The sequence below is a fragment of the Phocoena phocoena genome, chromosome 10 (genome assembly GCF_963924675.1).
Source record: "Phocoena phocoena chromosome 10, mPhoPho1.1, whole genome shotgun sequence".
Taxonomy (NCBI): Eukaryota; Metazoa; Chordata; class Mammalia; order Artiodactyla; family Phocoenidae; genus Phocoena; species Phocoena phocoena.
The window spans coordinates 39,049,502-39,074,184 of record NC_089228.1 but is presented as its reverse complement, the minus strand read 5'-3'; the positions used below and the strand labels follow the sequence as shown (position 1 = coordinate 39,074,184).

Below are 24,683 nucleotides of genomic sequence, written 5' to 3'. Positions count from 1 at the left end.
CATAGCCAATAGCAGGCAGAGCAGAAAGGGGGTGAGGTGCCCCCCACTTCCCACCCAACCTGCTTGCCCTCTGGTGATGTTAGCTGTGCATAGCAGTAAGTATAACTCAATTGGATACAGGTAATAGGAACTTAGGAGAATGGAGTTCAGGAAAATAGTTTAAGGAACATGAGCATTTTGTGGTGATTTAATTATAGGTTTTAAAAAGCTAGAAAGGAAATGGTCTCAACATTCATTCATGGATACCAGAAAACCATGACATCTGGAATTCATTTCAGGAAGAAGGGCCAGGTCCTCGCTGCCTCTGTCTTTGCCTCCATGTTGGGAGAGTCCAGACTTGCCAGTTGCCTATGGAGCTCAGTTCCTACTCCATCTGAAGCAGGATGCTGGACCACTGGAGGTATTTGGTCAGCATCCCAGCTTTGGCTGAGCCCCAAAGGTTCCCATTGCCACCTGCCCTGCCCCCCTCCTTGAAAACATCCAGAACTTCTCCTTTCATTGGACAGTGCTTCTCTAGTTTCCTAAGGAGATTGACAAGATAGTCCCTAAAGGTGACTGGATGAACCCACGTATTGGGTTGGCCAAAAAGTTCAGCAACATGTTATGGAAAAACCTGAACAAACTTTTTGGCCAACCCAATACTTGGGCACTGATGAAATCTGCCATTGTGTGTAGTATCTCCAAGAGAAGAAGATGGGGCTGCCCTACTGAGGAGACCAGAATATGCACACACTACTTGTCTGGGAGGAAGTTGGAGGGAGAGGGGGTCTTAGTGTAAAGACAAACCACCGGTGGGACCTGCCTCAATGATGTTCCTCTTGTCTGCATGTCCACCTTGGGGGTGGGGGTGGGGGTGGGGGTGAGCAGAGAACGAAAAAGACCAGGTTTGGGCACTTGGCCACTGGTATGTCCTCCCACATCCATATTTGGGGATAATCTGGGTTTAACTTTCCTCCGAGGCGTTGGTGTCTCAATTACGGAAATGTCCCTTTCTCCCTCTTCATATGTGCCAGCGCTGAGGCAAGGAGTGTTCCTGTGAACCTGAGCACCTGCAGCATTCCTGCAGGTTACTGTTATGGTGCCAGGGCTCCTCCAGGAAGCCCTCTCTGACCACTCCAGACTGGGTCCCCAGTCTATGCGACCCCGCACATCAGGCAGTTGCTTCCTAAGACCTGACTCCTGCAGCCCTTCCCGGGAGGTTCAGACCGACCGCAGAGCAGACCTCCAAGGCGTTTCTTGGCCGCCTACACTGGCGAGTGTCAGTGCCGAATGCCTTGGGTCCGACGCCACCACAATGTGCGCAGTCATCGGATTCCGCGGCGCCCCAACCCGCCGCAATATTGAATCATCTTTTGGCACTGCCTCCTCCTTGTTGCCACCCCACTCCTGGGAGCGAGAAAATGCAGACCATACTGTTCCGGGAAGAGGGAAGTGCGTCTCAACCGGGGAACGGAGGAACTACCAGTGGGGTTTCCTGTAACTGTGCTGCTCTTGTCTGCATCTACATTTGGGAGACGGCTTCTGCCCTGGGGAGTGTGCATCTCCTCCTAACGATAACCCAGCTCGGGAAGAGGAACTTCAGTGTGGGCCGGGGTTCAAGGAGCGGAGATCTTGAGTGCAGCGCGGGCGCGGGATCCCCAGGAACCCCCTGCTGGTGACCGCCGCGCGCTCTGGCTCGGCGGCGGTGGTGCTGACAACCCCGCGGCCCCTCCCCTGGGTGCGCGCGCAACCTGGGCACCATGGCGGCGGCGGCAGGCCGGCGGCCTGAGGCTGTGAGTCCGCAGTGGGCGCCGCCCCAGCACGACCCGGTCGGGGCAGCGGCGGGACTGGGTGACTGTGAGGACACACCGGTCCGGCCGCTGTGCAAGCCTCGCGGCATCTGCTCGCGCGCTTACTTCCTGGTGCTGATGGTGTTCGTGCACCTGTACCTGGGCAACGTGCTGGCGCTGCTGCTCTTCGTACACTACAGCAACGGCGACGACAGCAGCGACCCCGGGCCCCAGCGCCGGGCCCAGGGCCCAGGGCCCGCGCCAACCTTGGCTCCCCTCACGCGGCTGGAGGGCATCAAGGTGAGGCCTCCGCCGCGGCGCGCTCCAGTCCCTGCACCGCCGAGCCCGAGACGGCCGGCAGTCAGCCCGGGGCTCCACGCTGCTCCCTGCGCCGTCCCGGCCTGCCGCGCGCACCCCCTCACTCGCCCGCCGCCGCCCACCGGGCCGGGGCGTCTTTTCCTTTCTCGCACGTAGGGGCCTGGCGCCCGAGCTGCCCGCTGTGCCGCTTTCCCTTAGGTGGGGTATGAGCGCAAGGTCCAGCTGGTCGCCGACAGGGATCACTTCATCCGAACCCTCAGCCTCAAGCCGCTGCTCTTCGGTAAGTTCGCTGGGCACCCCCAGGAAGGGTCAGGGGCTACGATTTGGTGGCTGCCTTGAGGCTCATTTGACCACGTGACTACTGTTTTGAAAATGGCTGCTTCAAAGTAGCCCTTTCTTTTCCACCCAGAGGTTGCCCCAAGTGAGGTACCCGCCCCCATCTCCAATATAGGGTGACAGGCTGACCTTTCCACACTCCCCTCTGTGACCCTTACTCTCTGCAGCTGATCCTTCCATCACAGGGCTGAGCAATGTGATCTAGAAGCTAGTGTCTAAACATTTCATTGAAACTGTCTTTGGAGGCTCCCTGCCATGGTTAATTCTGTCACATTCTAGAATGGGGGGAGGGTCAGACAGACTGATAACCAGGTCCTAGCTGATCTCAGGACCTGTGAGGGGAAATTCCACTCCCAAAGTGGGTCTGATAAGCAGGCTGTCCAAATGTGGGTAAGCTGGTGCCCCCAAACCTGCCCCACAAGGGCACCAGCCTTTGCTACCAGCACTCTGGGATTCTTCTTAGGATGGAGTTTTGTGTTCAGCCATTACAGTAGGCAGAGCCTTCCAGGGTGACCTCATTTGGAACCAGCATCATAGCTCACATTTTCTTAGCTCTTGTTATGTGCTAGACTTATGTGATCATTCCATTTAATTCTCACAACCCCTCTATGAGATGTGTGTAGGTCCCACTGTCAGGCTAGTGGGTGAGAAAGTGAGGCACAGAGAGCCCCTGTTGCTTGGCCAGGCTCACACAGCTAGTTCAGGGTGAAGCTAGGATTAGAACAAGGCAGACTTTCTCTACAGCCTGCACTCTAAAGCCAACGTGCTAGTTGTGAAGACCTGAAGTCCTTCAAAGACTACCAGTACCAACAAGATGGGGGTCCCTAGACCCATGACCTTGCCCAAGATAGGTTTTCCCACCCCAGTCCTGGGTACCCAGCCTCAGTGACACACTTACCTGCAGACCTGAGGTGTTCCTGGCTGCTGGGGGATGGAAGGGGTAAGGGGCTTTCAGGAGGGGACTGGGAACCAAAGCAGAGCATCTGAGCGCATGCTGTTAACCCTAAGGCGGAGGGCCCTGGTTGGGGATTATGCCTAGACCTGTGAGAATGATTTCACATAGATTAGGATGTCAGTCCTGTTGTAGGGAAGGCACTAAAAGATTATTATTATTATTGCATAATGTTGAAGTCTGAGCAAAGCACTAGTTCAGGTGCCGGGAATACAGAATTGGACAAAATAGGAAAACAAAAAACACCTGAAGCTGACAGTCGAATGAGGTTACAGACAAATAAACACGCATGGTGTGTCAGATGGTGATAAGTGATCACAGACAAGTAAGGCAGAATTTCAACTGGGGTTAAAACTGAGTAAGGTGGTCAGGGTGGGCCTCCCTGAGAAGGATATTTGAGCACAGACCCGCAAGAGCTGTGGGATGAAGCCAGGTGGCTGTCAAGGAACAGGTGATCCAGGCAAGGGAACAACTCTCCCCATTACTATTCCACTGTTGTGAGACGGACACATTGAGGTGGGTGTACTTTCTCTTATCAGCCTTTTTGGACCCGTATATACTTAATTCAGATATATGTTAGGTTAAGTGAGCCATGAGGCATAACCCCTAACCCTAACCCCCTAACATGCAGCTTGTTGCGTCAAAGTCCTACAAAGCAGAGAATGAGAAACACAGACCCGAAGTCACCAAGAGTACATTATGGGAAGCAGAAGAGATTTGACAAAAGGTAAACTGATTCTGGTTAAGCCATCAGATGGGTTTCTGTTTGTGCAGATAAATTACAAAGGGCATGATTAGGAGAACTGGGCAGTTGCAGCAAGACCTTCCTAATTGTTGTTCTCACTTCCTCCAAAACTCTTACACTACCTTTGAGTCTGTTGGTGAAAGATGTCCCAGGTTTTACTCAGAAAGTCCTGGGGCTTGCTGCTTGGTGAAATGAGGTGAGACAAATGAGGAAGAGGTCAGTGATTATAAGAAGTCCAGTTGTGAGACAGGCTAACCACAGGGGAGAGGGTGTCCAAGGAGGGGCAGTTCCTGAATGTGGTGTTGGATGAATCCAAAGAAGGAAGCCTCACCCCAAGAAGGAGCAGTGTCTCTGTTTTCTGTGCCTGCCTGTCCATCCACCTACTGTCGCCCTAAAGAGGCAGGCAGGGCCCAAGGAGAATGGGCCCGCTATTACACCTTGCCCTACTGTGACCCACCATCAGGGACCAAAAATGCCAGGGCTCAAGGGGTAGGTGTTCAGGGTGTCAGCTGGGGCAAGGGGACTGGGTTTTACCCTAGGGTGCCTCCATCTCTGTGGAAGGGAACCCCACCACTTCACAGGGAAATCCGCACGTAACCTTCAGCCTCTCCCTTTGGGGTAAATTTCCTGTTTCCCACCTTTGTTCCTAGAGACATTTGGTAAGTGGGACCTGGGCCACAAACGCGCCCCCCCCGAGTTCCTGGAGGATACCTGCTTGACTGTGGTAGGCATTTCCCAAGGATTTGGACCGTTGTCCTGTTCAGTTCAGAAGGGAGGTGTTACAGTTCTGACTCACTGTCACCTCTCTAGGGACATTGCTTTCTCTCATGTGGCTCACTCCCCTCCACCTCACACTCATTCTGTATTTAAACTGCAGATCAGACCTCATCACTCCCTTCCTTAAAAGCCTCCATGATTTCCCATTCCACTTCTACGTCTCATTTGGTGCCCCAAGACCCTCTCATCTCTCAGACCTCATCTCCCACCACCCTTCCCTCACTCACCCCCTGTTGATTCTCAGACACCAAGCTCATTGCTGCCTTGGCGCCTTTTTTTTTTAATTAATTTATTTTTGGCTGTGTTGGGTCTTCGTTGCTGCGTGTGGGCTTTCTCTAGTTGCGGTGAGCAGGGGCTACCCCTCAGGGTGCACGGGCTTCTCATTGCGGTGGCCTCTCGCTGTGGAACACGGGCTCTAGATGCATGGGTTTCAGTAGTTGCAGCACGCGGGCTCAGTCATTGTAGCTTGCAGGCTCTAGAGCGCAGGCTCAGTAGTTGTGGCACACGGGCTCAGTTGCTCCACGGCATGTGGAGTCCTCCCGGACCAGGGCTCGAACCCGTGTCCCCTGCATTGGCAGGCGGACTCTTAACCACTACATCACCAGGGAAGTCCTGCCTTGGCGCCTTTATATGCACAGTTCCCTCCACCAGAAGGCTCAGACTTGGCTCTCACCGAGGATGCCTTCCCCCGCATCAGGCCTCTGCTCAAACCTCGCCTCCTCAGAGACCTCTCTCCACCTCAGACTGGTCTCAAGAGGTTTCCAGGCTCTCTGTTGCATCAGCCTGCTCCGTTTTCTTCTCAGCGCTTAGCATCATTGGAAACTATCTTCTGTATTTATTTGTTAATTGTGTCTTTGCCCCTAAAGGTTAGCTGCATGTGTGGGAGGCCTGATTTGATATGGCTGTGTGTCCAGCGGCCAGAGTCTACTGCTGACAATTATTGGCCAGCTGGAGGGGTTTACTAGATACTCTCAGCCAGTCCAGCACCTGTCTTTGTGTGCAGAGTGGCCTCCACCATCACCCTGGGCAGGTGCCTCCTTATTTGGCACCCTCTTCAAGAGCAGCAGGGGGCACTTCCAGTGGGCCAGCAAGAGTTTTAGTCCACTTTCTTAACTATTTAAGGTAAATGAGTAATTGATACCAGTACACAAAACAATGTATGTTAAAACCATAACTGCTTTATTATAGGATTTCCAGACCTATTCTTTTTCAGCTTAAAAAAAACAATAAAGCAGTTACATAAGACCACTGTGCTCTCTTGACAGAGCGCAGAAGTAGGGAAAGAATTGTAGTATGCATATTAGTTCAGGTTTGTAAGCAGCTTAATGCAGTTTTCTGTATGAAGCGCCCTGCTGTTCCACAGGCCCGCTGCTTGGCAGGATTGTGGACTCAGTAAAGGTCAGGAAGATATAATTGAGTCTGTCTGGGGCTTGACAAGCAGCATAGTGCCTGGGTGAGCATAGCCTGAGGCTTTGTGCCTGCCCTGAGGCTCAACTTGGGATGCTGGGGCTTGTGGGCAGGAGCAGGGCATCAGCCAGGCTGGCATCCCAGGTCTGGGAAGTTCAGAAAGGTAGTCTTGCCTGCCCAGCACACAAGGCTAGCTGACTTTTTCCAGGAGGGACCACAGAAGTGGACTTCTGCCCTGCCTTGTGCTGGTTCTGGGTGAGCCTTGGAGTTACTCTGGACTCTGGTCTGCAAATATCCATGGAGGGCAGCAGAAAGAGCGTTTTATGTGTGTCCAGGGGAGCACATGGTCTGCGTGGCCACTGCAGAGGCTGTGGCTATAAAGTCCCAGGCTCTCCCCACCTGGGTTGACTCTATTCTGGGCACTGGTGACGATGCCACCTGCACATGGCCAGCTGCAGATTTCTGTGGCCCTGGCTCCAACCATAGGCCATGGTTACCAGCAGACCGTGACCCTGCACCTCCCCACTCAGCACGTAGGTCCCAGCATACCTTCCGCGCAGGAGGTTGTACACACACGTGGCATCCAGCTGTAGCCAGCGTCGCAGAGTAGGCGCCAGCTCCCCAGGGGGCAGTGGGCCCACCTTCAGCACCTCTAGCTGTGAGTCCAGGTCGCAGTCTGAGGGTCCGGAGGATGACCCACTGCGCCAGGAGAGCCTAACCTTCACTGCTGAATGGGATCAGAGGGCCGAGGTGATGAGCCTGGCCCCTCTGAGTATCCCCATCTTCCCCTCCACCTGGTAAGCCAAACCCTCTTGTCTGATGTTCTGCTCTTGGAATCAGGGTCCTAGAGAAGGCCTGTCCTCCTGGGATGTTGTTTTTTTAGCAATTATTAAAGGAACTTATTTTTTAGTTCTAATCAGGCATAATGTTTGGGTATCCCCTCTTTCTTTTGTCTTAGCACCAAGCCAGGAGTTGTAATGAACCCACTTGTAAGGGGGTGTAAGGGGTGCTGGGCACCAGAGGCTCACCAAAATCGCTAGCGCAGAGCATGTCCAGGACCTCCTTGGACGAGCTGGTGTCCTGTAACTCACAGTCCCTGCAGCTGGCATGCAGCACTGGGGGGAGGAGCTGAGTGAGGCTCCCCCTGGACCCCGGGTGGAGGAGGGGAGCCATCAGCAGGGGTTTCTCCCACTTTCCCCTTGTTCTTTACCCTTTCTGAGATGGATGGCCGCTGTGGGTTATCCCTTTTCTTTCCCACCAGAGAGACCCAGTTACCTGATCCCTGAGAGTTGTGATTTGAAAGGGTGGGGTGCAGCCTGTGGGGCTGAGAAAGGGTTAGACCAGCCTAGAAGCTGTGTAGAGACTCACGTGGGCGGCTCGGGCGGGAGCCGTTGGAGATGGCAGCCACACAGAGGCCGTGGCCGGCGGGGAAGCATCCGCAGTGCAGGATGGCTGGCCAGGGGTAGCCATAGCAGGCCATGATGGGGGCGCAGCTGGTCTGCACGGCCTCGCACAGGCTTCGGCACGGGTAGATGACCCTGCAGGGCAGGGAAAGTGTCAGGGGCAGCGGGTGCTCAGGACCAGGGTTCCTGGATTCCAAGCTGGGGCCTCTGTGTGCTCCTAGCTCTAGGCCTGGCCAGAAACTCCACAGTTGTTGGGCAACGACACCCTGGTCACCTAGCAACAGCCCTGCAGCTGGGCTTCTTGCTCCTTTGCTTGCTGAAATCTTAGCCCTCAGCCCTGGGTCTCCCAGCCCTTCTGTCTTGTATCCCCAGCCCCACCCCTGCCCTGGCCCAGGCTGCTTTCCACCTTTGCAGCGCATCTCCCCCTACAGCTCTGGTGGATGCCTAGTGCCTGGGAGAGGGCTGTGGGAGGGGCCCTGCACTCTGGGCCTTCACTCCCCATCTTGGAGGGAGAAAGCAGGGCCCTCCCTCTTGTCCTGAAAGGCCTGCAGGACACTGCAGTTTCTAGCCAGGACTGGGGTTGGCCAAGAGCAAAGGGGCCCAATCCTCAGTTTCTGAAGGAGCCCATTCTTGCTGCTACAGGCATGGTCACCCTGAGGCTCTAGGAAGGGCCCTGGCTCTGCAAAGAAGAAACTGAGGGAGCTGTTGTTCACGGGGTAGGTTAGGCTGGGGAAGAGGAATCAGCCTTGCAATCTCTGGACTCTGAGAGAAAAAGCCACCAGATGAGCCGTGGCTCCATCTCTGGCCAGGATCCTTTGGGCAGACAGAGTTGCCACACCTCACTGGAGAGGGGTTCTCAGCCCCTAGCCTAGAGCGGGCTGCTCACTTGCCCTACCTTGACATTTAAGAGCCCTTGTTGATTCGTGGATCCAGACCAAGGGTGCACACCATTGATAGTCCCCTGCCTATGTCTCCTGTGTCCCATGGGCATCTGCGCTCTCTGCCAGCAACACCCTGACAAAACAATCCTTCATCCTCCTGTCAGTGATAGGTACACAGCAATGATTAGTGAAGAGCTTCCAGAGCAGGCCCTGGCTGAGGAGAGGCCCCCACCCTTACCTGGGAGCCCCTGCCCTACCTGTCGAGGCACACCGGGGCAAAGAGGGAGCAGAGGAAGAGGTGCACATCAGGGTCGCACTCCCTGGCCAGCAGGGGCAACCAGCTGACTGACTGCTGGTTGGCCTCGGCTGCTGTGTCATGGTCCAGCAAGTGGGGTAGCCGCATCTCTGTGTAGCCAATGTCGTGGCACAGCGCCATGGCTTGGGGAATGACCATGCACCGCGTGGGGCCCCAGGGAGCCCCTGCCCCACCGTCACCCAACAGCACCACCAGTGCCACCAGCCGCCACAGCCCTTGATCCATCACCTGCTTTCTCTGCCTTGGTCTCAGTGCACTGAGGTTGGGGGCTTTATAAGGGCTATACCCACACCCCAGGAGCCAATGTTTGCCCAGCTTCCATGTGCTCAGACTCACCTGGTTAGGCCCCAGTGTGCTGACCTGGGCTGTTTGCATTTGAATAGCACGTGGCAAGGGGCTGTATAGAGGGTGGCATCTCCTTTGGGCCTGTGAATGACTGGCACCTAATAAACTGAAGAAACCTGGGCCTGTGTTTTCTTTTTCTGGTTTACTTTTCTTGTTTGTTTATCTTTTTAAATGATCAGGAGGTGACTGGTGATTAGCAATTTGATCCCCCAGTGGATGGCTCATACCCTTTCTGGGTTTGACAGGTTGAGGGGATCAGGCAGGCCAGAGGTGGGGGTGGGGTGGGGTGGCTTTTGTCCTGTCCTCAGTGTCATCACATCTGGGTCACCTACCTATGGAAGCTGAATCTGGCTGTGAGCCTGGGTTCTGGAGTACGACAGCCTGTGGGGCCCTGGCCAAGTTGCTGATGTCTCTGTGCTTGGGGGATCCTCAGGGAGGAAGGGTGAATTAATGGGGCCTGTTTTCTAGGACGAGTATACGCATTACGGGGTTGATGACATGCTTAGGACAGGACACAGAGTCTGTGCTCCCTAAGTGTGATCTGCTGTGATTACTATTAAAAACTGCTCCAATCCTGGCTCCGAGTGGCCATTTCCCTTCCTCTTGGCAATGACTGGAACTTCATGCTGAGAGAATAACCCAGAAAAGTGGCAGACCACTCTGCAGGAGTTCTGAAGGGTCACAGTGGCGGCATGGCCCTTCCTCCAGTCAGTTCCTGTGTGGGCCTCTTGTGCCCCGTCAAAGGAAGTCCTCTCTCCCAGGAACAAGAGAATGAAGCAAGGCCCAGGCTCCAGCCCTGGAAGTGCCTGGAGTCACTGGGATGTGGGCTCGCCAGGTGTGAGCTTCGCGTTCCAGCTCCACTGACCTGCTTGTGGAGCTGGTGTGGGGTCATCCAGCCACTGGAGCTAAGCCCCAGGCCCGACTGGCCTTTACTTGGGCTTAGAGGCGTGGAGTAGGCGTTCAGTGTACATTTGTTCCCAAAGCAAAGGACACTGGGGCATCTTCTCAGAGCATCTGCTAAAATACTGAGTGACCCCCACTGACCTCCCAGCGCTGGGCAACTCAGTAGTGGACGGATGACCAGCACCCACTTGTGCAAGAGAATGGAGGGCAAGACCTAGAATGCTGGATGTATTCACTTTGTTTTTATTTGAACAATGCTGAAAAGCAATAATGAAAGCAAAAACCTGCCAACATTCCCCCCGCCCTTTTAAAATATATACCCAGTAAGGAGTGGAGGTCACCCCTCCACCCCTTAGGTCCACCCTCTGGCCTTTGGTCCCACTCCAAGGTGGGTTAGCCCATCCCCAGCTTTGCTCTGGCTCACCTCCCAGGACTCCCCTGGAAATTGTGTGCTCTCAGCATCAAAAAGAGAGGCCCCATGTTCCAAACGCTGGCTAACCTTTGCAGGACAACTTGACCTTGGGGTCACGGTCTAGAGCAGATGTGAAGTCCTCCTGACTTGGTGACCAGCAGGGGACAGGGACTACCCCAAGAACCCTGCAGAGAGGACGGTATTTATTTGGTGCATCAGCTTCCTGGCCCGGTTCTTGGCCTCACCCCCCACCCCACCTCTTCTGGCAGAAATCCCTGGCTTCTTGAGTGATGAGGAGTGTCGGCTCATCATCCACCTGGCACAGATGAAGGGGTTACAACGCAGCCAGATCCTGCCCACCGAAGAGTATGAGGAAGCAATGGGCACAATGCAAATCAGCCAGCTGGACCTCTTCCAGCTGCTGGACCAAAACCATGATGGTCGCCTGCAGCTCCATGAGGTTGGGATCCTGGGGCCTGGAGTAGGCACCAGGGTGGGAATGCCCAAAATTGTTTCTGGTGGCCAGGTCACTTGTACTGCTCGGCCCCGGCCCCAAGAGTCAGATGCCACCTCAGATCAACTTGGGCATGCCCAGGGTCCACTTTCCCTCCTAGAGAGCCCCTTGCTGCCCTGGGAACCCCAGAGGATGGCAGGAGAATCTACCTGGAGGTGATGGCATTTATTGCGACAGTTCCCAGGTGGTGTGCTGTCTGTGGTCTGGATTCCTTGCTGCTGTTGCTGGGAGCCCCACAGAATTCATGGTGGATGGGGTGGCAGCTCAGAGGAAGCCAGAAGTCTGCATCTCTCTCTGCATGCCCCTCACACCCAGGCTTCTGAGAGAGGTCTTGGTGGGGTGCAGGGTCCCTTGCCTATATAGAGTGCCTCACGGAGCCCGATCTTCCTAAGGGGCCTGGTGGTCATTCACTGGCCAGGCCTCCCCATGGTGCCTCTTCCCTTTTCACACCCAGGCCCTGGCCTCCCCCACCTCACCTGGGGTATCTGGGTGGGACACAGGCCTGTCCTTTGCTCTGCCTCCAATAGGCTGACAGTGTTCCCCATGGAAGCCACAGTCCCACCAGGGCTGAGAATGGTCATGGCCCACAGGTCTTTTGACTGTCTTCTGGCTTCCTCCCCAGATGCCTCTAGACCTCTCTGCCTACCCTCACTTCAGCTCAGGGACCTTGGGCTCTGTCCTTCGTCCTCACCCATGCCCTATCACCTGAACCCTCAGCCCTACAGAAGGAACTAGGCAGCTGTCTGTGCTCTGGTGACTCTCCATCACTGGGGCCACCCCACTGAGGCACCATTTTGTGCTTTAGGTCCTGGCCCAGACTCGCCTGGGAAATGGACGGTGGATGACTCCAGAGAACATTCAGGAGATGTACTCTGCGATCAAGGCTGACCCTGATGGTGATGGTGAGCTCATACCTTGCCACAGTTCTGTCGCTGTGAGCCTCCTGCCCCCCAAGCCAGGTAGCCTCTATGCCCAGCTTCTAGAGTAGCCAGAGATGAGGAGGTGAGGATCCAGCCTTGCCCTTACCCCTGGGAATTAGGCAGTAGCTAGACTCTCCCATTCCCTTTGGTGACAGTCTAGAGGGCAGTTCTTGGAGGCTCTTTTGACCTCACCAGGCAGCATCTGGGGTACAGGAGGTATGGTTGCTGGCTGGCAGAGGGCAGAGTGGTATAGCGGGAGCAAAGGAACAGTGAGGTCAGCTTGGCATCTGCCTCTCTCCAGCCAGGCACACGGTCTTGCCCTAGCAGTCGGCCTCTCTGGTCTAACCAAGGTCCCCCTTGCCTTCCTCTTGCCCCCCTGGAGTCATGCTAACTGCTTGGGGTCATGTGGGCAGGAGTGCTGTCCTGTAAGCACCCTCGCCTTTGGTAATAACCCCCAGGAAGTTTCTGAGGTGTAGTTATTACCCTCATGTCCAAGTTCTGGACCAGTTGAGGAAATAGGACTTGGAAGAATGGCTTTGTGGCTGGTGAACCCACAGTGAAGAATCTGACTGGGACCTGTGGCTGGAGGGGCATCGTGCTGCTACTGCCCCTATGTGCAGAGCTCGTGACAGACTCACAGCCCTCGAGTGCTCCCACCCTCAGAGAAATCTGGGCCGAAGCATGGAAGTGTGTCAGTTGGTCAGCCAGGATAACATGTAGCAAAGACACCAGCTATTCTTCCAGAACCCTAAGAGGATACAGCCCAGCTTTGTGGGCTGAGCAGGAACAGGGGAGAGTGTTCTCATTTGGGAGAGTGGCCTGGCTTTCTCTGCTGAGGTAGACTGGTTTACCCAGCGGGCAGGACTGGCCAGGTGTATTCCACTCAGGATGAGACCCAAGGTCACGAAGGAACTCCTGGGGACCGATCCCAGCTTACACCCTACAGTGTGGAAGGCCCTGGACAAAACCCAACACTGAATGCTCTCTTTCTTCCCCCTCTACAGGACCAGAGAGTGGCCATCACGCTCTACAGAGCCAGGCTGGAGGGCCAAGGGCAGTCCTTGGCCTAGTGTCCTGGCCATATGGCTTAAGCTTCCTTTGGAGACCCTGCTCTCTGGCCAGTCTAATGGGGGTTGGGCTTCATCCTTTTGGGGGCAAAATCAGGGCTTAAACTGAGGAAATGAGCTTCTCTGGGTCTTCCCGTAGGGCCTAATGTGACAGAGGCCAATTTCATCTGACCTGAGTCCAGGTTGAGGGACAGGTGCACATGGTCCCCCCGTGCCTGAGGCCAGGGGTAGGTAGGAAGGTGCAGCGTCCCCACTATGCCCTCCCCACATGGGCTTGGTGGGCATTAATGATGGGTGCCCTCTGCAGGAGTGCTGAGCCGACAGGAGTTCTCCAACATGGACCTTCGCGACTTTCACAAGTATATGAGGAGCCACAAGGCAGAGTCCAGCCAGCTGGTGCGGAACAGCCACCACACGTGGCTCTACCAGGGCGAAGGTGCCCACCACGTTATGCGCGCCATCCGCCAGAGGTGAGCACCTGAGGCTGTCCTCCCTGGTGCAGGGCCCCCATAGAAGTCCTTAGCTGAGACTGAGAAAACGGAATTGATTAACCAACTCAGGATTAAGTTCCACTTGTTAGACCAGGATTGGGACTCATTAGGGGACAATTAACAAAAGCAAATTAGCCCTGATTGTGGGAAACAGTAGACATTTGGGATTAGAAACAGAGTGAATGTTTGTTTTCTGCTAATTAGAGAAGTGATCTCTTATCTCTGTCCACAGGACCCCCTGCCCCTGAGCAGCCAGGGGTTTTAGATAAACAGCCTCCTTCCTGGAGGGAGTGTCTCCCCCTCCCCCAACTTAATGAAGATTTCATCTTTCCCACCCAGTGATGTCTCTGGCATCCAGGGAGAAGGGCTCATCATGAGTAACCCCTTCCTGCTCTTACAGGGCCAGTCTGGGGTGGCTTAAGGAGCTTCCAGGGGAAATAGGGGCAGAGCTTGTGGCAGGCCCAGGGTCCACCTTGCCAGCTCCCTCAGGGTGCCACCTGGCATGGGGCTGCCTAGCTGAATGCCTGCTGCCCACCAGGGTACTGCGCCTCACCCGCCTGTCACCTGAGATCGTGGAGCTCAGCGAGCCGCTGCAGGTCGTGCGGTATGGCGAGGGAGGCCACTACCATGCCCATGTGGACAGCGGGCCTGTGTACCCAGAGACCATCTGCTCCCATACCAAGCTGGTAGCCAATGAGTCTGTACCCTTCGAGACCTCCTGCCGGCAAGTACCTCCCACCTGAGGGCTGTCTTCAACTCCCAGACCAGGCACCCCGATGACACAAGCACAGCCCTGCCCTGTGGGCTTGCCCCTTGGTATGGGGCCAGGAGAGTGCTGGGCCATCCTGGTCGAGGATACCCCCATCTCTCCCCTCAGGTTGTTTACCAAGTGGCCCAAAAGGGGTGGTCATGTTGTCTCAGTGGCCAGACTGAGGTACCCACAGACACTGAAAGCCGCCCCCAGAGCTCTCAGGCAAGGGGCAAGTTTGGACCCCTGATTCTTTCCGCTCCCTCCCTGGTTATTGATCCTGCTGGCACTGCTGGAGACCTCAGCTTCTCCCTTTGAAGCTATGCCCCCCTCCCCTGCCAAGGTATGGTGGCAGGTCTCTCCTCTTCAAGTGGCTGCTCTGGCTCAGCCCCTTCTAGTCACAACCAGCCCTCTGCATGATCTTGCTGCTTCTGCTAGCCTACCTTTCCCAGCTGGCCCTTGGTCAGGGCCATGTAATTTAGCTAATTGCACCTGTGATCTTGGCCATAAAAAACATTGTGACTGACAGAAAGAGACTGGGTTTGTGGGAAGAAGAATGGGCTAGGGACATCTCGGTACTGACCTGCCCTGTTGTCACTGATCCCAGCCTGCCCCTCTGGCCCTTGGGGACCTGGGCAGCTTATCCTGCCCACAGGTAAGCCCCTGGGACGCATCCACAGCTGGGAACCTGCTCAACAGTCCCCCTGCCTTACAGCTACATGACAGTGCTGTTTTATTTGAACAACGTCACCGGTGGGGGCGAGACTGTCTTTCCTGTAGCAGACAACAGAACCTATGACGAAATGGTAAGGGCCAACCGGGCTGTTACTCTGGTGGGATGGCAGGGCCTTGGGCAAACAGTACATACCCCCCCAGACCTGGGATGAGGCCCCTGGGGACATCTGACTGGTTTCCCTCTGGCCACCTTTGACTGGCTGTTCTTAGGCTCCTGGCCATACAGTCAGGGCAGCTTGAAAACCCCACCACTCTGCTGCCCACAGAGTCTGATTCAGGATGATGTTGACCTCCGTGACACTCGGAGGCACTGTGACAAGGGGAACCTGCGTGTCAAGCCCCGCCAGGGCACAGCAGTCTTCTGGTACAACTACCTGCCTGATGGGCAAGGTGAGGACCTGTGGCCAGGCCAGGGCTGCCTTGAGGGAAGCTTCCCTTTACCCAGCCCTGGTTGCCACCCTGGTGAGCTGTTTCTGGCTGCCCTTCAAATGTTTTTTTGCCCCTAGTGCCTCCCAAAGACCATCCTCAGTGACTTCAGCAGCCTGTACCTGTGCAGCCTCCTGGGCTTTCTGGAACCCTGTCATTCCTTGATGCCCTAGCCTTCCAGCTGACTGGGGCGGGGGACACGTGCACCTTAGTAGCCCAGACTGGGAAGGGCTGTGGACAGGCCGGGCAGCAAGAAAGCTGATTTCAGAGAGCCAGTGGTGTTGATAAGGCATTCGCTAGAGAAAGATGCTGAGCCCCCAAGGAGGCCTTGTGGCTAGATGATTGCCACTGAAGGTGTGCACAGCTGGGCCTACCCTTGCCATGCACTTGGGCAATATGAGGCCAAGCTCAGGTCAGCCCACAAGCTCAGCTCAGTCCAGCCTAGATTCTCTCTGGTCCCCTCCCTTGCTCACACCATCCTCCTCTCCTAGGTTGGGTGGGCGACGTGGACGACTACTCGCTGCACGGGGGCTGCCTGGTCACGCGTGGCACTAAGTGGATCGCCAACAACTGGATCAACGTTGACCCCAGCCGGGCGCGGCAGGCACTGTTCCAGCAGGAGATGGCGCGCCTGGCCCGCGAAAGTGGCGCCGACTCGCAGCCGGAGTGGGCCCTGGACCGGGCCTACCGCGACACTCGCGTGGAACTCTGAGGGGAGTGTCCGTCGCGGTCCCCAGCCGCAGGTCGCCTGCTGCCCGAGGTTGGGGGCCCTACCCCTGTCCAGCTGCAGCCCAAAGGCCTGGCCGATGTCTTGCCCCATCCCCACCTCCAGCCGCGATTAGGGCACAGTTCCTATATCCATGTTATTTATTGTGTACAGCCCCGTGCTTCCCCAACAAATAAAACTACGCGGCTTGGAGCTGCAGGGCCGAGAACCTCGGAACAGGCTGCAGGCATAATGGGCGGGGCGGGGCGCCGCGGCCGGGTGCATGCTGCGACGTCACGTGAGGGGGAGGGCGATTCGGCCCCGCCAATCCCAGCCGGACGGCGTGGGGCGGAGGGCCGTCGTCATTGGGCCCCGGCGGCAGGCGCCCCTGCCTCTGCTACCTGTTGCTACGGGTGCTGTAGAGCTGCAGCGAGGCGCGCGGGAAGGCTCGTCTCGCGAGAGCTCGGCTCTCTTCTTGACCGTGGCAGCTGCAGCGGTTCTGGGACTGACATGGACGCTCACGAGGACTACGTTTGGCCGAGGGCAACCTCGGAGCTCATTCTCCTCCCGGTCACGGGTCTGGAGTGCGTGGGGGAGCGGCTTTTGGCGGGTGAGTTTTGGTTGAGGCGCGCGCTAGCGGAGAAGAAACTGAACGCTCGCCTGGGGAGCGGCCTTAAGAACAAAGGGATGCCCCGAGTAGGAGGACGGGCGGCGGGCGGGAGCCCGGAGATGGCGGGGCTGAAGCGCGGTCCGAGGAGTCCAGGAAACAAAAAACTGAGGTGGCTCCCGAGGCCTTTCATAAACTGCAGGTGACGCGGAGAGGGCGGGTGGGACGGCAAAAAGGAGCGGGGAAACGCGGTCGGCGGGAGCAGGGGAAGGGAATGAGGGAAGCCTGTGGCCGCTTCGATGGGTTGGGCCTCTCCTGAGGGGGCTCGGCGTGTAGGTCGGCGATGAGGCCCCCCGTGGGCGGGTCCAGAGCCCGGGGCGTGGCCTTTCGGGGGTGGGCAAGGCCCAGAAGGGGGTGTGGCCTCTCCGGTGTGAGGGTGCGGCGGGTGAGGCTCTTACCTAGAAGGTGGAGATGAAGAGCCTCTGACCAGGATGGGGTCGCGGGAAGCTGAGGACGAGACCTTTCTGAGTAGGTCAGTGCGGAGGCTGAGGTCTCTCCCGAGATGGTTGGGTTCCAGGAAGTCTGATGTCGATGCCCCTCCGAGGAAGGTCGGCTCGGGTAGCAGAGGCCAGGGATCTGAGGCGGCAGAGACCTGAGGAGCGGTGAGGCTCGACTGGAAGCCACTAGTGACCGATGATGGTGCTGCTGAGTTTGATAAGGGTCCCAAGGCAGAGCACTGGCTGTCAAGCCTTGAGTGAGCTGCTACCAATCCTAACGGGGATGGATGTATGGGGGTGGGGGATGGGGCGAGGGATGGCCCAATTTTGATGTGGTGTGGGGGCTCTGGGAGCCCAAGGTTCCTACACTGAGCTAAACTCCTAAGGCTCCTGGAGGAGAGGATAGCTAAGCAGAAAGCTGAAGAACTGCAGAAGTAAACTAGAAGAGAAGGTTCCTGGCAGAGGGTGAGCAAGCCAAAGGCTTTAAGACTGAGTTTGTCACTTTGTGTGAAAGAGGGAATTCTTATGAGGCTTCAGTAGGAGGGGAGGGTGGTCTAGGAGAAGAGGCTGATCCCTGATTCCTCAGCCTAAATGTTTTGTCCTCCAGTTGGCCTCCCCAGACACTCACACAGTCTGGTCAGATCAGACCAGGGTTTCTTAGTCTCAGCACTATTGATATATTGGAACAGATCATTCTTTGTGTGAGGGGCTGTCTAAATTGTACGATGTATAGCAGCATCATTTAGCCTCCACTCCTAGATGCAAGTAGCACACACAACTCCCGGTTGTAACAACCAAAAATGTCTTCAGACATTACCAGATGTCTTCTGGGGGGGGGAAATTGCCCCTCTGTTGAGAACCACTGGAGTAGACTTTCCCATTTTGTATCCTTTTTTTTACCCCCCCCATTTTATATTTGTAAAGCAACCTATATAGTTCTTTCTTGGAACTTACCACAATTATAACTATGTAGTTTACTTGTGTGATATTGTTTGTTTGTTTTTAATATTTATTTATTTGGCTGTTCTGGGTCTTCGTTGCTGCATGTGGGATCTTCAGTTGCGGCATGCAGGATCTTTTAGTTGCAGCATGAGAACTCTTAGTTGCAGCATGCAAACTCTTAGTTGCTGCATGTGGGATCTAGTTCCCTGACCAAGGATGGAACCCGGGACCCTGGATTGGGAGCGTAGAGTCTTAGCCACTGGACCACCAGGGAAGTCCCTATTTATTTTTTAATTTTTATTTTATATTGGAGTATAGTTGATTAACAATGTTGTGTTAATTTCAGGTGTACAGCAGAGTGATTCAGTTATACATATATATGTATGTATTCTTTTTCAAGTTCTTTTCCCATTTAGGTTATTACAGAGTACTGAGCAGAGTTCCCTGTGCTATACAGTAGGTCCTTGTTGGTTACTTTATTACTTTTTAAAATATTTATTTATATATTTTTTGGTTATCTGTTTTATTTTTGTTTTTTTGTTTTTTTTTAAATTTATTATTTATTTTATTTATTTATTTTTGGCTGCATTGCGTCCCCGTTGCTGCGCGCGGGCTTTCTCCAGCTGCGGCTCGTGGGCTGTAGGCACGCGGGCTTCAGTAGTTGTGGCGCACGGGCTTCGTAGCTCCGCGGCATGTGGGATCTTCCCGGACCAGGGCTTGAACCCGTGTCCCCTGCATTGGCAGGCGGATTCCCAACCACTGCGCCACCAGGGAAGCCCTATTTCTTTGTTTTTTAAAAAATATTTATTTGGTTGCGTTGGGTCTTAGTTGCAGCTCCAGGGCTCCTTAGTTGTGGCTCGCCAGCTCCTTAGTTGTGGCATGTGAACTCCTAGTTGCAGCATGCATGTGGGATCCAGTTCCCTGACCAGGGATCAAACCCGGGTCCCCTGCATTGGGAGTGTGCAATCTTATCCACTGTGCCACCAGGGAAGTCCCCTGGTTATCTATTTTATTTATTCATTTAAAGTATTTAATTTATTTATTTATTGGCTGTGTTGGGTCTTTGTTGCTGCGCGCAGGCTTTCTCTAGTTGCGGTGAGTGGGGGCTACTCTTTGTTGCGGTGCGAGGGCTTCTCATTGCGGTGGCTTCTCGTTGCGGAGCACGGGCTCTAGGTGTGCGGGCTTCAGTAGTTATAGCACATGGGCCTAGTAGTTGTGGCTCACGGGCTCTAGAGCGCAGGCTCAGTAGTTGTGGTGCACAGGCTTAGTTGCTCCGTGGCACGTGGGATCTTCCTGGACCAGGGCTCAAACCCGTGTCCCCTGAATTGGCAGGCAGACTCTTAACCACTGTGCCACCAGGGAAGCCCCTGGTTATCTATTTTAAATATGTGTGTGTACATGTCAATCCCAGATTCCCAATCTATCCCTCCCCCTACTCTTTCCCCCACCCTGTAAGCATAGTTTGTTTTTTATTAATTTTATTGGAGTATAGTTGATTTACAATGTTGTGTTAGTTTCAGGTGTACAGCAAAGTGATTAGGTTATACGTATACATATATTCATTCTTTCTCAGATTCTTTACCGATATAGGTGATTACAGAATATTGAGTAGAGCTCCCTGTGCTATACAGTAGGTCCTTGTTCATTATCTGTTTTTTATATAGTAATGTGTGTATGTTAATCCCAAACTCCTAATTTATGCCTCCCTGCCACGTTTCCCCTTTGGTAACCATAAGTTTGTTTTTGAAATCTGTGAGTCTGTTTCTGTTTTGTAAATACGTTCATTTGTATGTTTTTTTTATTCTGGCCATGCCTCGCAGCTTGTGGGATCTTAGTTCCCCCACCAGGGATCAAACCCGGGCCCTCGGCAGTGAGTGTGTAGTCATAACCACTGAACCGACAGGGAATTCCCTGTTTGTTGACTTTTTGTTGATGGACATTCTGACCGGTGTGAGGTGATACCTCATTGTAGTTTTGATTTGCATTTCTCTGATAATTAGTGATGTTGAGCATCTTTTCATGTATTTTTTAGCCATCTGTTGTGTGATATTGTTTAATGTCTTCCTAATCCACAGGAGCAGGGTCTTTATTCATTACTGCAGCATATAGTTCATTGTCTGGTTTATAATCGATGTTCTGCAATTTTTTTTTTTTTTTTTTTGGACCACATTACAGCTCCTGGAAATCAGGAGGGGTTCTGCTGTGGACCCAAGGTGGAAAGATTGACTTACTGGGTCTGCCTCTCCCCTGGGGGAGGTGGAAGTGGGAAGAATGCATGTAGAGGTAAATGAGGCCAAGGATTTGAGGACTAAAGCTGAGAGGATTCCTGTCTGAAGCATGAGAAGTTAGGTGGGGTGAGGAGGAGACTGAGTTTGAGGAATTCATGGTTGAATTGAATGTGATGGGTGACTGATGAGGGGATCAGAAAGTCAGCACTGAAGGTACAGCTGAAGGTGAGACCAAGGATTTTCCCAGGTTCAAGCCTGCAGGACTGAGTGACCTAATATATTCATAAGCTACATACTGAGAATTTTCCCTGCTCCGTCTCTTCTTCATGGCTCGTCAGAGTTAGGTGAGGGGTTCTGATGCGGCTCTTTGCCTCTGTCCAGGTGAGGGGCCAGATGTCCTGGTGTACACCTTGGATTTTGGTGGACATCTGCGGATGATGAAACGAGTGCAGAACCTGCTTGGCCACTATCTTATTCATGGGTTCCGAGTGCGACCAGAGCCCAACGGAGACCTTGACTCGGAGGCCATGGTGGCGGTGTTTGGGAGCAAGGGACTCCGAATTGTGAAAATTGGCTGGGGACAGGGCCGCTTCCGGGAGCTCTGGCGTTCTGGCCTGTGGAACATGTCTGATTGGATCTGGGATGCCCGTTGGCTTGAGGGGAACATGGCCTTGGCCCTGGGCCACAACTCAGTGGTGCTGTATGACCCTGTGGTAGGGTGCATGCTGCAGGACGTGCCCTGCACGGACAGGTGCACCCTCTCCTCAGCCTGTCTGATTGGAGATACCTGGAAGGAGCTGACCATAGTGGCGGGTGCCGTTTCCAACCAGCTCCTGGTCTGGTACCCAGCAGCTGCTTTAATAGACAATAAGCCAGTAGCCCCCGACCGACGGGTTAGTGGGCACGTGGGTGTCATCTTCAGCATGTCATACCTGGAAAGCAAAGGCTTGTTGGCCACAGCTTCAGAAGACCGAAGTGTTCGCATCTGGAAGGTGGGTGACCTGCGGGTGCCTGGGGGTCGGGTGCAGAATATTGGGCACTGCTTTGGGCACAGTGCCCGTGTATGGCAGGTCAAGCTCCTAGAAAATTACCTTATCAGTGCAGGAGAAGACTGCGTTTGCTTGGTATGGAGCCACGAAGGCGAAATCCTCCAGGCCTTTCGGGGCCACCAGGGCCGTGGGATCCGGGCCATAGCTGCTCATGAGAGACAGGCCTGGGTGATCACTGGGGGCGATGACTCAGGCATCCGGCTATGGCACCTGATGGGGCGTGGGTACCCGGGTTCGGGGGTCTCCACCCTCTGCTTCAAATCCCGTAGCAGGCCAGGTGCCCTCAAGGCTGTGACGCTGGCTGGCTCATGGCGAGTACTGGCAGTGACTGATACAGGGGCCCTGTACCTTTATGACCTCGAGGTCAAGTGCTGGGAGCAGCTGCTGGAGGACAAGTGCTTCCAGTCCTACTGCCTCCTGGAGGCAGCCCCTGGTCCTGAGGGCTTCGGACTGTGTGCCATGGCCAATGGGGAAGGTCATGTCAAGGTTGTCCCCATCAACACTCCAACTGCAGCTGTGGACCTGACCCTGTTCCATGGGAAGGCGCACAGCCTGAGCTGGGCCTTGCGTGGCTACGAGGAGCTTCTTTTGCTAGCATCGGGCCCTGGTGGTGTGGTGGCTTGCCTAGAGATCTCTGCTGCGCCCTCTGGCAAGGCCATCTTCGTCAAGGAACGTTGCCGGTACCTCCTACCTCCAAGCAAGCAGAGATGGCACACATGCAGTGCCTTCCTACCCCCGGGCGACTTCCTGGTGTGCGGGGACCGCCGGGGCTCCGTGTTGCTGTTCCCCTCCCGACCAGATTTGCTCAAGGATCTTGGGGTCGGAGGCAAAGTTGGGGCTGGTACTGGAGCACTTGGAACGGGTAGTGGCAGTGGTGGGAGTGAGAACACCTTGGCTGAGTGGGGCCCTGTGTCCACCCTCCCTTCTCTGCATGGGAAACAGGGTGTAACCTCAGTCACCTGCCATGGTGGCTACGTGTACACTACAGGGCGTGATGGTGCCTACTACCAGCTCTTGGTGCGAGGTGGCCAACTCCAGCCAGTCCTAAGGCAAAAATCCTGTCGAGGTATGAACTGGGTGGCTGGGCTCCGAATGGTGGCTGATGGCAGCATGGTCATCCTGGGTTTCCACGCCAACGAGTTTGTGGTGTGGAGCCCCCGGTCACATGAGAAGCTGCACATTATCAACTGTGGTGGAGGGCATCGCTCCTGGGCCTTCTCTGATACCGAGGCAGCTATGGCTTTTGCCTACCTTAAGGATGGGGATGTCATGCTGTACCAGGCTCTTGGTGGCTGCACGCGGCCACATGTGATTCTCCGGGAGAGCCTACATGGCCGTGAGATCACTTGTGTAAAGCGTGTGGGCACCGTCACCCTGGGGCCTGAATTTGGGGTGCCCAGCTTCATGCAGCCTGACCACCTGGAGCCCGGTAGTGAGGGCCCTGGCCTGATCGACATTGTGATAACGTGCAGCGAGGACACCACCGTCTGTATCCTGGCACTCCCCACAGCCACAGGCTCAGCCCATGCGCTTACAGCTGTCTGTAACCACATCTCCTCGGTGCGTGCAGTGGCTGTGTGGGGCACTGGCACCCCAGGTGGCCCTCAGGATCCTCGGCCTGGCCTGACTGCCCATGTGGTATCTGCGGGGGGCAGGGCTGAGATGCACTGCTTCACAATCATGGTCAGCCCAGACCCCAGCACCCCAAGCCACCTTGCCTGCCATGTCATGCACCTTTCGTCTCACCGGCTGGATGAGTACTGGGACCGGCAGCGCAATCGGCACCGGATGATCAAGGTGGACCCAGAGACCAGGTGAGGTGCACTGTCAGACAGGAGCATGGGGTGGGGGGGCATGCAGGGCAAGCCCTGTGCCGCTGCTCCCAGGCTCTGCCTGATGGCTGTGTATTGTCCTTGCAGGTACATGTCCCTAGCTGTGTGTGAGCTCGACCGGCCTGGCCTTGGCCCCCTTGTGGCTGCAGCCTGTAGCGATGGGGCAGTGAGGTGAGCCTATAGGACCCAGGGGGCCTGGAGACAAAAGAAAAGGATGTAAGGATGTTTAGAATGGGTTCTGAGCTGGGCCATCCTCTGCACCCCCCAGGCTCTTTCTCTTGCAGGACTCCGGGCAGCGGCTACAGATCCTGGCTGAAACCTTCCACCACAAGCGCTGTGTGCTCAAGGTCCACTCCTTCACACACGAGGCAACCAATCAGCGGCGGTGAGAGGGGCTGCATGGTGGTCCTGCATGGGTTTGGTGGGGGCTCCTATTGCTTTCCATCCCCCTCACTGACCCAGCTGCCTTTTCCTGGCTACCAGGAGACTGTTCCTGTGCAGTGCAGCCACGGATGGCAGCCTGGCCTTCTGGGATCTCACCACTGTGCTGGACCATGGCTCTCCTGCCCTGGAGCCTCCAGCAGACCCTGGGCTTCCCTACCGTGAGTAGCTAGAGTGCCACTGTGGCTGTCCCCCCACCTCCCAGTGCACTCAGCCAAGTGTTGAGCTGGGTAGTGACAACCATCTTTTCCCAGGGCTGGGCAGCCCCTGCCTGACTCTCCAGGCTCACAGCTGTGGTGTCAACAGCCTGCACACCTTGCCCACACGTGAGGGCCATCTTGTGGCCAGTGGCAGTGAGGATGGCTCCCTCCACGTCTTTGTGCTTACTGTGGAGGTGCCAGAGCTGGAAGAGGCTGTGGGGGGTGCTGAGCTGGTGCCCCAGCTGCAAGTGCTGGAAGAATACTCTCTCTCCTGTGCACATGCTGCACATGTGACAGGCCTCAAGATCTTAAGCCCAAGCCTCATGGTCTCAGCCTCCATCGACCAACGGCTTACCTTCTGGCGTCTGGGGCATGGTGAGCCCACCTTTATGAACAGTACAGTGTACCACGTAGCAGATGTGGCCGACATGGACTGCTGGCCCGTGAGCCCTGAGTTTGGCCACCGCTGTGCTCTTGGGGGCCAGGGCCTTGAGGTTTACAACTGGTATGACTGAGATGTCCCGCGGTGGCCGGCATGCTGGGCATGGGGCCTGCTCACAGACAGAGTGACTATCTGTGCCCATGCCCAGTGTGCCTTGAGGGGAGGAAGAGGCAGCCGCGGGCTCCTGACTCAAGAGCAGGAGCTGGAGGTGAGTTGAAAGCCACCTGGGCAGACCAAGAATATGCCCCACTCCCCACAATGGGACAAAACTGTG

General features: G+C 55.3%; 2 protein-coding genes across 3 annotated transcripts; both read left to right on the top strand.

The window, feature by feature from the left end:
• The first annotated feature begins 1,735 nt into the window (after positions 1 to 1,735).
• P4HTM (prolyl 4-hydroxylase, transmembrane) lies at positions 1,736 to 16,400 on the top strand. The gene is made up of 9 exons (XM_065884552.1): positions 1,736 to 2,069; positions 2,286 to 2,367; positions 10,834 to 11,024; positions 11,884 to 11,980; positions 13,373 to 13,535; positions 14,095 to 14,280; positions 15,020 to 15,110; positions 15,306 to 15,429; positions 15,957 to 16,400. The coding sequence occupies exons 1-9, from the start codon at positions 1,740 to 1,742 to the stop codon at positions 16,175 to 16,177; spliced, it is 1,485 nt and encodes a 494-aa protein (XP_065740624.1). The 5' UTR covers positions 1,736 to 1,739; the 3' UTR covers positions 16,178 to 16,400.
• On the top strand, positions 10,780 to 24,482 carry WDR6 (WD repeat domain 6). 2 transcript variants are annotated; one of them, XM_065884549.1, is made up of 7 exons: positions 10,780 to 10,801; positions 16,623 to 16,781; positions 20,827 to 23,308; positions 23,414 to 23,497; positions 23,595 to 23,711; positions 23,810 to 23,928; positions 24,022 to 24,482. In XM_065884549.1, the coding sequence occupies exons 2-7, from the start codon at positions 16,682 to 16,684 to the stop codon at positions 24,480 to 24,482; spliced, it is 3,363 nt and encodes a 1,120-aa protein (XP_065740621.1). In that variant the 5' UTR covers positions 10,780 to 10,801; positions 16,623 to 16,681. The 2 variants fall into 2 exon arrangements, with proteins under 2 accessions (XP_065740621.1, XP_065740622.1); XM_065884550.1 differs by lacking the exon at positions 10,780 to 10,801 and having other exon boundaries at positions 16,601 to 16,781.
• The last annotated feature ends 201 nt before the right edge of the window (positions 24,483 to 24,683 follow it).

Bases quoted from the DNA above. Each gene is read 5' to 3' on its own strand.
- P4HTM (XM_065884552.1), top strand. From the start codon at position 1,740: ATGGCGGCGGCGGCAGGCCGGCGGCCTGAGGCTGTGAGTCCGCAGTGG. The intron at 13,536-14,094 runs GTGAGCACCTGA...GCTGCCCACCAG, and splicing joins ATGCGCGCCATCCGCCAGAG to GGTACTGCGCCTCACCCGCC. The intron at 14,281-15,019 runs GCAAGTACCTCC...CCTGCCTTACAG, and splicing joins CCCTTCGAGACCTCCTGCCG to CTACATGACAGTGCTGTTTT.
- WDR6 (XM_065884549.1), top strand. From the start codon at position 16,682: ATGGACGCTCACGAGGACTACGTTTGGCCGAGGGCAACCTCGGAGCTC. The intron at 16,782-20,826 runs GTGAGTTTTGGT...GCCTCTGTCCAG, and splicing joins GGGGGAGCGGCTTTTGGCGG to GTGAGGGGCCAGATGTCCTG. The intron at 23,712-23,809 runs GTGAGAGGGGCT...CCTGGCTACCAG, and splicing joins GAGGCAACCAATCAGCGGCG to GAGACTGTTCCTGTGCAGTG.